The sequence below is a fragment of the Colobus angolensis genome, unplaced genomic scaffold, assembly GCF_000951035.1.
Source record: "Colobus angolensis palliatus isolate OR3802 unplaced genomic scaffold, Cang.pa_1.0 Scaffold122, whole genome shotgun sequence".
NCBI classification, from domain to species: domain Eukaryota; kingdom Metazoa; phylum Chordata; class Mammalia; order Primates; family Cercopithecidae; genus Colobus; species Colobus angolensis.
The window spans coordinates 6,255,260-6,265,276 of record NW_012113364.1 but is presented as its reverse complement, the minus strand read 5'-3'; the positions used below and the strand labels follow the sequence as shown (position 1 = coordinate 6,265,276).

The following is a 10,017-nucleotide window of genomic DNA, read 5'->3' as shown; positions in this document are numbered from 1 at the left end:
CTTGAAGATAATGGAATGACTCACTTTTTGTTCAAAAGAGGCAATATTTTTCTTTCTGTTTTTTTTTTTTTTTTTGGTATTTTGGGCGGGGAATAAGTCTTTCTTTCATATGGCTGTGTCATGAAATTTACTATATTTAATATTTCTTTTTTCTTTCTTCCTCCCCTCCCTCCCTCCCTCCTTCATTTCCTCCTTCCCTCTCTTACAGCTTGAAGATAATGGAATGACTCACTTTTTGTTCATAATTGGTAAGATTTTAGTTAGTAGAATGGTAATCCATTTTCAACAGCACTTTCTTGTTTGTTCATTGGTTAGCAGGAAGATGAGCCTGAAGTCTGAACGCCGAGGAATTCATGTGGATCAGTCGGACCTCCTGTGCAAGAAAGGATGTGGTTACTACGGCAACCCAGCCTGGCAGGGTTTCTGCTCCAAGTGCTGGAGGGAAGAGTACCACAAGGCCAGACAGAAGCAGATTCAGGAGGACTGGGAGCTGGCGGAGCGGTAAAAGAACTTAACTAGGGGTGATTGAACAGTGACGTGACTGGATACGTAGTTCTGTCACCGTCCAAATACATTTTTTCACTTCTGCTTTAAGCTATCAGCACGTCAGTTTAATATTAAGGAGAAGGATGTTTTCCCCTCTTCTCAGTTAACTTTTAATGAACAGCTTTCAGTAGTTTCTTCATTTTGTGTTTGTCTTAACTTCTGATTATTTTCTTTGGTTGTGTTAGTTTTAGTTCTCAAATTTAGACAATAAGCTCCTTAGAGTGGAAGAATGGAGATAGGCATATTTTCTGGTGAAGATTAAATGAGCTAATAAATATGTACCCAGTGCAGGGCTTGCAAATGGCACTCATCAAGCATTATTTCCCTCATTCTTTTAATATAATATATTCAGCATTGCATCTAGCTCAGTGATAAAACACAGTAGTAGAAATCTGTTGACTTGTATATAGTCATTGCATTGTAGAAATTTAACTTTTCTTTAAAAATTAGGTCAAAGGCAATTGGTATTATCCGGAAAAATAATGATGTTAAAAATTAAACGAAGGGCCGGGTGCAGTGACTCACGCCTGTAATCCTAGCACTTTGGGAGGCTGAGGCAGGAGGATCACCTGAGGTTAGGAGTTTGAGACCAGCCTGACCAACATGGTGAAACCTAGTCTCTACTAAAAATATTTAAAAAGTTAGTTGGGTGTGGTGGTGCACATTTGTTATCCCAGCTACTCAGGAGGCTGAGGCAGGAGAATTGCTTGAACCCAGGTATTAGAGGTTGCAGTGAACTGAGATCGTGCCACTGCACTCCAGCCTGGGAGACAGAGTGAGACTCTGTCTCAAAAAATAAATAAATAAATAAATGATGGGATGGCTAGTGAGCATAGTAACTAATAAAATGCTCTTTGCCACAGCATTCTAGAAATTCTAAAACTGCTTCAACAGAAGAGAGTCAGATGGAATTCTTCCAACTCTTGTAGCTAGTTTTTTGTTTTTTCATCCAGTCAGCCAATATTTGTTGAGTGACTACTTTGCTGACATCTGTGGTGAACGCAGAGAATTAGAAATCACACATTGCTTTCAGTGACTGTGGTCAATCAAAGAGAGAAAATTTTAGCCCAGAACATGAATGATCTCCTCAGGGTTTCCCCTGCATGCCTGATGCTGTCAGTAGCAGATCCTGTTTCAAAAACAGAGTAGAGGCCACTAGGCACGAACTCCCTCAGCTTCATCCCCTCACCACATAAAAATGTACTAATACCTTTATATTAACTTCTTGTCTGTCCCAAAGAAAGAGGTGTCCTGATTCTATCCTCAGGCTTAGCACCTCCACCTGTGATTTTCATTCTATTTCTTACTGCTTTTAATTGTGACCCTGCTAAATCACTTGGAAAGTTTGTAAAAGCAGTGATTGCTGGACCTTACCCTCAGAGTCTCTGATTTTAGTAGCTTGGGAGTAAGACCAGAAAATTTGCATTTCTAACAAGTTGCCTGGTGATGCTGCTGCTGCTGTCTGGGGAATCACACTTGGAAAATCATTGTCTTTTAGATAGTGCTTGTGTTGTTTTTGTTTGTTTGTTTGTTTGTTTTGAGACAGGGTCTTGCTCTATCACCCTGGCTGGAGTGCGGTGGTGTAGTCTTGACTCACTGCAACCTCAGCTTCCTAGGCTCAAGTGATCCTCCTGCTTCAGCCTCCCAAGTAGCTAGGACTACAGAAGTATGCCACCACACCCAGCTCATTTTTATATTTTATGTACGGACAGGGTTTCACCATGTTGCCCAGGCTAGTCTCAAACTCCTGAGCTCAAGTCATCTGGCCACCTTAGCCTCCCCGCACTGGGATTACAGGCGTGAGCCACTGCACCTGACCTGTGTTTGGGAATTAATAGAGGTGGTTCACATGCAGCTAATCCAAAGCCAAATTTATTGCTTTTATTTATTATTCTTCCCATTCTGAACATTTTCCTCCTAACCGTTCTGATTCAATTAATGGCATCACTATTTACCAAGTTAGCTAAAAAATCTTGGTTTCATTCTTCTTCATCTCCCTTGCTATCTACAACTTGACCAAGTTTTGTTTCTTCCAACTCAGAAAATTCTTTTGAGTTTTACCTTTTCTACTCCTATTTTCCAGGTACTTATTTTCTTTTACTTAAACCTTTGTAATATACTCTTACTTCTTGTCCCTGTCTCTAGTTTCTCTAGTTTCTTCAAGTTGTTCACACAGCTACCTGCATGATCTTTCTAAAGCACAGATCTGACAACGATAACTTCTTGGATTTACAGTCTTTCTTGCTTCCCCACCACATGATGAAATCCAGAATAGTGGGCTTAGCAATCAAGATTCCTTACCCTCTGGTGCCTTCCTGTGTATCCAGTATCACCATTCATTACACACCTAGTGCTCTGGCTACATTCAGCTTGTTGTGAAGCAAACCACAGGCGTGCACATTTGTAGTTCCTTCTTCTTGGAATATCCTTTCACTTAGAATACTATTCAGCCTTATTAGTCAGGCGTGGTGGTATGCACCTGTAGTCTCAGTAACTTGGAAGACTGAGGCTTGAGAATCGCTTGAACTCAGGAGGCAGAGGTTGTAATGAGCCGAGATCGTACCATCTCACCCCAGCCTGGGTGATGAAGTGACACTGTCTCAAAAACAACCCCAAAAAAAGGATCCTATTTATCCTCTAAGACCCAGCTCAAACATCACTGTTGTAAGGCCTCGTCAGACTCCCCCAGCAGATTGAGTTATTCTTTCCTGTGTTCTCACAGGACTCAATTTTTACTCTTTGCTGTAGCAGCTGTCCCATTATGTAGCAGTTGTTTACTTACCTTTTTCTCTGTTCCAGCCTTGAGCTTGTTAGGGAGAAGGACTAGACTTGATTTCTTTCATGTAGCCCTAGAGCAGTTGCTGAATGAGCATGAGAAGATCTCATTTGAAATCTGTAGCGCATGAAGAGCAGTCGACTCATCCTGTAGCTATGTGAGACCTCAGGCTGATTTGGTATATTTAGTCTCTAGTTCTAAAATCTTTCTAGATCCTCCTGAATTAATGGAGTAGTAACCTTCAGATAAAGAGAAACCTTGGAGAATATCTAGATCATTCTGATCCTTTCTTGAATTGCAGACTCCAGCGGGAGGAAGAAGAGGCCTTTGCCAGCAGTCAGAGCAGCCAAGGGGCCCAATCCCTCACATTCTCCAAGTTTGAAGAAAAGAAAACCAACGAGAAGACCCGCAAGGTTACCACAGTGAAGAAATTCTTCAGTGCGTCTTCCAGGGTCGGATCAAAGAAGGGTAATGTTCTGATACTCTTTTTTTCTTCTCTGCCTGAGTGAGACACAGAGTAGATCCACAATGCTCACAGGCTCAGCTTTGTAATTTCTGTCAACTTTTTGAGAACATCAGCTCAGATCTGAGACTGAAATTGGGTTTGAGGGTCAGACAATATATGAAACCAGTACTCTCTTTGGTTGAAAGACATTGTGTTTTAGAGAAATGTGTTTATAGGAGGAATAAAGAGAATTGAAATAGGTAGTTTTGCTTATGAAATTCATCCCCATCCAAATGACTTTATCTCTTTGGATGTTTTATTTTTTTGTGTCTTTATTTGTGGATCCTGGTTTGTTCTGTGGTGTAATACCATCACTGTTCACAGCTTGTCAGAAATGGTGATTTCTAGGCTTGAAAGTCATCTGAGAGAGATTTTCTGCTCAAGAGCTTATTTGAGAGACAACTTGTGTCTTGAGAAAGTGTATTGAGAGAATATAGGAAAAGGCCCACGTTGGGCTCCTGGGGGGATGAGAGTGAGCCATAGTAGCTATTTTCCAGTGCATAGATTTGTATGTAGGTGATCATATTCACCCTGCTTCTTAAAATGCCATGTAACCAGCAAGAGGATTGTCACTTAAGTCACAGTTGTTCTACGATTGAGCAGCCTAGCCAGTTGAAGTGGCCCAACATGAAGCAGGAAAGAATCTTTGTTGTCAGGCCTCGGTCTCTGAAAATGTATGTTGTTACTCAGAGTTATGCAGTCAATGTGAAATAATGAGGGAGACTGGGAACCACCACTGATGCTGTCAGAAGACCTGTGCTCTGGGAGCCCCCTCACCTGCTCCCCAGTTCCTACCCTGGGGTAATTGTAATGAGGTCTTCTCTCCTGGAGGCAACGGAATGAATAATAAGACAGTGTTACCCCTTAAGATCCTTGTCGGTCTTCTAGGTTTTGTGACTTTTAGTGTTTCCTTTTGTTTTATTAAAAGGAAATATTGCTCATAACCAAATACACACTTCTCTTTAAGACATGGATACCAGGCCTGGTGCGGTAGCTCAAGCCTATAATCTCAGCACTTTGGGAGGCCAGGATAGATGGATTTTCTGAGCTCAGGAGTTTGAGACCAGCCTGGGCAACATAAAACCCCATCTCTACAAAAAATAGAAAACCCTGTCTCTACAAAAAATAGACGGGGTTTTTGTAAAACTCCGTCTCTACAAAAAATAGAAAAATCGTCCAGGCACAGTGGCATGTGCCTGTAGTCCCAGCTGAGGCCAGGAGGCTGAGGCAGGAGAATCATTTGAACCCAGGAGGTGGAGGTTGCAGTGAGTCGAAATGGTGCCATTGCACTCCAGCCTGGGTGACAGAGCAAGACCCTGTCTAAAAAAAGGAAAGAAAAGAAAAAAGATGGATTATATGATTAATTTGAAGTTGTTTCTTGGTTGGCTGCCAGTTGTAGCAATTTTGTCTCTACGAAAAATGAGGAAAAAAATTAGTTCCTGCCAGAGATTAAATAAGAATGTATTGGGCTCATGATTTATTTATTAGGAGGTGGAATAGACAGTCAGTAAGGTGACTTTGGAATCACCCCTAGTTTGAGTCCTAGCTTTGTCATTTACCAGCTTTGTGACACTGGGTGGACTAACGACTCCAAGTCCTGTCCACAGTGAGGGACAGTAATACCTACCAGAGGCATGTGATGAGGGTTCAGTGAGTTAATGCACGTAAAGAGCTTAGCACAGCACCTGACACACACAGTAGATTTCCAGTAAGTGTTAGCTATTTTAAAATGCAAGTTATTCTTCTGATAGAATAATCTTATAGGGAGCGCAAGGGCATTTACTATTAAGACTACTCATTCCTATTTAGCTTAAGGTCTGTTTCTTGATGATATGTAGTGAAATAAGTATTTATAGCAGATAAAATAATTTTTAAAATTATTAAATTATTTTTTAATAATTTTAAAGTTAAAAAAGGTTAACTAATTTACCCAAGGTTGCGCACAATGAGTTTGTGCATGAGATCTCGGGTCTCCTAACTCCTGGGTCTATATTTTTCCATTATATTCCTTTATCCAATGTATATACTTCAGAAACTCAGGTTATTTAATATATATCATAAATAATATATATATGAAATTTCTGTTACTTAAGTACACAATTGTCATTTATATTCGCTGACTCTCCTTGGTGGTTTTAAAAACCTGTGTCCCAAACGCCTCTGTACAATTTGCATTATACCATGGAAAGAAGATTTACAATTTAGTGCAGAGTCTGTACTTTAAAAAGAAACAATTCTGGAGCTGGGTGCCGTGGCTTGTACCTACCTATAATCCCAGCTACTTGGAAGACTAAGGTAGGAGGATTACATGAGCTCAGGAGTTAGTGGCTTCAGTGAGCTGTGATTGTGCCACTGTATTCCAGCCTGGGCATCAGAGTGAGACACCAACATTAAAAAAAGTAATTAACTAAAAAAGAAAGAATCCAAATGAATTTTGTTTTAAAAAATATGTATGCAGAATGGTTCTTGTTTTGTTTTACTTTTACTTGTTCTTGTCTTTTGTTCTTGTCTCCCCCCACCCCCCATCTTTTTGAATGTTAGATTTGTACTTTAGATTTTTTGTTCTTTAGTTGCTTTTTGTCTGTAGAAAGCTTTTAGGGATAAAGACCTTAAAGTATTTTAAAAATTCATGTTAGAAAAGAAGATTCCATTATGTCTTTGTTTCACAGACCACTTAATATAACTTAGCCAGGTAAATTTTGCATTTCACACTGTACTTCTTTGGCCATTGTGTGTGGATAAGGTTAGCCTAAGTGCAGTTTTAATGTATTGGGTCTAGACTAGAAACATTTTTTGTATTCCGTATTCTTGATCTTCTTTAGTCTGTGATACCCTTGCTCTTGGTATTTTATTTGTTTCTGTTAGTAGCATAAAGGAAAGTTTTTATGCCATACATAGAAGCTTGGTAGCAGACAAAATACAAATAACCTTCTAAGGAATTTGAAGATATTTTCACATTCTTGTAGAGTTGGATACGCCTTCAGAGAAAGTACATGGAATATCTTGACTGTAAAGACTCAGTTAAAGTGTTTTAGCCTCCACAGTCAGGGTGAGTGAGCTGTATAGAGGAAGTCATAGTGGTTGTCCCAGCTGAGAGACTTGCTTATACATTCCAAAGTGCCCTCTTCTTTCAGAACTCCTATAATTTTGTCATCCCAAGTATCATCTTAGGTACCTCTTTCACGAACGGATCTGAAGACAGTGGTCCTACAAAGCATATCTTTTCTTTTTTAGAGTTAAAATACCAATACCTGCCGGATGCGGTGGCTCACACCTGTAATCCCAGCACTTTGGGAGGCCGAGGCAGGTGGATCACAAGGTCAGGAGATCGAGACCATCCTGGCTAACATGGGGAAACCCTGTCTCTACTAAAAATACAAAAAATTAGCCAGGCGGGGTGGCGGGCGCCTGCAGTCCCAGCTACTCGGGAGGCTGAGGCAGGAGAATGGCATGAACCCAGGAGGCGGAGCTTGCAGTGAGCTGAGATCTTGCCACTGCACTCCAGCCTGGGTGACAGAGTGAGACTCCGTCTCAACAGCAACAACAACGAAAAAGAGAATCGCTTCAATCTGGGAGGTGGAAGTTGCAGTGAGCTGAGATTGTGCCACTCCAGCCTGGGCAACAAAGTGAGACTCCGTCTTAAACAATAAATAAAATAAAATAAAATGAAGAAATCAATAAATAAGAACAATAAATGAAGTATAACTGATTGAACAAAAATCATAATCCTTGTGTTAATTTAGTAAAATAGAGAAATAACGGCCGGTGCAGGGGCTCATGCCTGTAATCCCAGCACTTTGGGAGGCCGGGGCAGGTGGATCATCTAAGGTCGGGAGTTCGAGACCAGCCTGGCCAACATGGTGAAACCCTGTCTCTACTAAAAATACAAAAATTAGTCGGGGGTGGTGGCATGTGCCTGCAATCCCAGCTACTTGGGAGTCTGAGGCAGGAAAATTGTTTGAACCCGGGAGGTGGAGATTGCAGTGAGCTGAGATCACACTACTGCACTGCAGCCTGAGCAACAATGTGAGATCCTCATCTCTTAAAAAAAAAAAAAATAATTAAAAAATAGCTGGGCTAGTGCCTGTAGCCCCAACTGCTTGGGAGGCTGAGGTGAGAGGATCGTTTGAGCCTGGGAGGTTGAGGCTGCAGTGTGCTGTGTTCATGCAGCTGTACTCCAGCCTGGGTGACAAAGTGAGACCCTGATTTAAAAAAAAAAAAAACAAAAACACAAGGTGACTTTAAGTTGAAGAGCAAGCACTTGCCATTTGAGCCCTAGCCAAAACTATAAACTGTAATGTGGGTGAGGTTGTTGTTTTCCATATTTCCTTCTTCTTCACTTCTTTCACCTTACACACTGAATCCCTATTTGGCTGTTCAGACATAACTCACCTCCTCCCTGCATACCGAACACCTGAACTGTCTCTCACTTTCTACTCTCTAATCCAAACTTCTGGCCTCTTAGGTAGGGGTTGATTTTTAGGAAGCTTAGAGAAAAACAACCAAGTGTTGATCTTAGTAACTTGTGTGATCATAACTAGCTAATAGAATTAATCCTCATTTACATTTTAAAAGGGGATTTTTTTTTTTTTTTAAGCAGAAGTGTCTCTTTGGATAAGTATATGTGGGAGGGAAGCATGTTGTAAGCAAAGCAATAAAGGAAATGAGTAGGGTTTTCCTGTCTTTGGCCTACAGACCTCCAGAGTCAGAGGGATTGGTGTTCTTCTGAAGAGTCTTCAGTCCTCTCTTTGGCTTACTGAGGTAGTTGTAGTATTGTCAACAACTCGGGCCTTGGATTTAAGCGCACAGACCTGGGTTCAAATTCCAGTCTTTACTGTATAAGTGACTGCAACGTTATTCAAGTTACTTAACACATTCAAGCCTCAGCTTCCTCATTTGTAAATATCATAAGTGTATAACCTGATAGACTTGTGAGGATTATACAAAATAGCATTGTAAAAGTACTTAGTGCTTAGTAGACGTTATCTATATGTAAGTTACTACCATTATTATTTTGTCAGATGGAATATGTATTATGTTTTTATTGGGTTGAGTGTTCTGTTAGAGCCAGATAGGTCAAATTGGTTGATAGCATTGCATTGTTCAAGTCTTCTGTCTTCAGTGACTTTTTAAAAGTCACCTTTCTGTCAATTACTAAGTGAGGAATATTGAAATGTCCAAATTTGTTTCTCCTTTCAGTTCTGTCAGATTTTGTTTTTTGTGTTTTGAAGCAGTGTTATTAGTATATACATATTTAGGATTGCTGTGTCTTCTGGAAAAATGAACCCCTTTTTTATGATGAGATGCCCCTCTTTGTTCTTGGTAATATGGTCCATGTTCTCTTTTTTTTTTTTTTGAGACGGAGTCTTGCTCTGTCGCCCAAGCTGGAGTGCAGTGGCAAGATCTCAGCTCATTGCAAGCTCCGCCTCCTGGGTTCACGCCGTTCTCCTGCCTCAGCCTCCCGAGTAGCTGGGACTGCAGGCGCCTGCCACCAAGCCCGGCTAATTTTTTGTATTTTTAGTAGAGATGGGGTTTCATCATGTTAGCCAGAATGGTCTCAATCTCCTGACCTTGTGATCTGTCTGCCTCGGCCTCCCAAAGTGCTGGGATTACAGGCATGAGCCACTGCGGCCAATATGGTCTATGTTCTTAAGTTTACTTTGTCTAACATTGGTATAACCACTTAAGCTCTTTTTCATTGTTTCAGAGTATCCTTTTCCTTTCATTAGTTTTTAACATGTTTGTATCTTTATATTTAAAGTTAATTTCTTACAGACAACATGAAGTGGGATCTTGTTTTTTAATCTAATCTGATAGTCTCTGACATTTAATCAGACTGTTTATAGCACATATATTTAATGTGATTTTGATAAGGGAAAGTTTACCCCTGCCATCTTGCTCTTTGTGTTTATCTCATCTTGTCTTAGTTCCTTTTCTCCTCTTTTCTTGCCTTCTTTATGAACACACCTTTATCTCCACTATCAGCTTGTTAGCTATACCTCTTTGTTCTGTTTTTGTTACTGGTTGTTCTGGGGTTTACAGAATACATCTTTAACTTACCATCTACCTTCAAGTAATTTTTTTTTTTTTTTTTTTTTTGAGACGGAGTTTCACTCTGTGGCCCAGGCTGGGAGTGCAGTGGCTGGATCTCAGTTCATCTATGGGAGAAAAAACACTGCTGGAAATGTTC

At 40.5% G+C, this 10,017-nt stretch overlaps 1 protein-coding gene across 2 annotated transcripts in view; it reads left to right on the top strand.

Annotated features, from left to right (window-relative positions):
- Window positions 1–10,017, top strand: part of LOC105504707 (rab5 GDP/GTP exchange factor) — a 77,450-nt gene that overhangs the window by 32,960 nt on the left and 34,473 nt on the right. Inside the window, exons 3-4 of one of the 2 annotated variants that reach the window (XM_011932235.1) lie at window positions 316–501; window positions 3,624–3,790. In XM_011932235.1, coding sequence (XP_011787625.1) covers window positions 323–501; window positions 3,624–3,790 — 346 coding nt within the window. In that variant the 5' untranslated portion in view covers window positions 316–322. Of the gene's footprint in view, window positions 1–308; window positions 502–3,623; window positions 3,791–10,017 lie in introns of those variants that run through there. The other variant, XM_011932242.1, reaches the window with a different exon arrangement.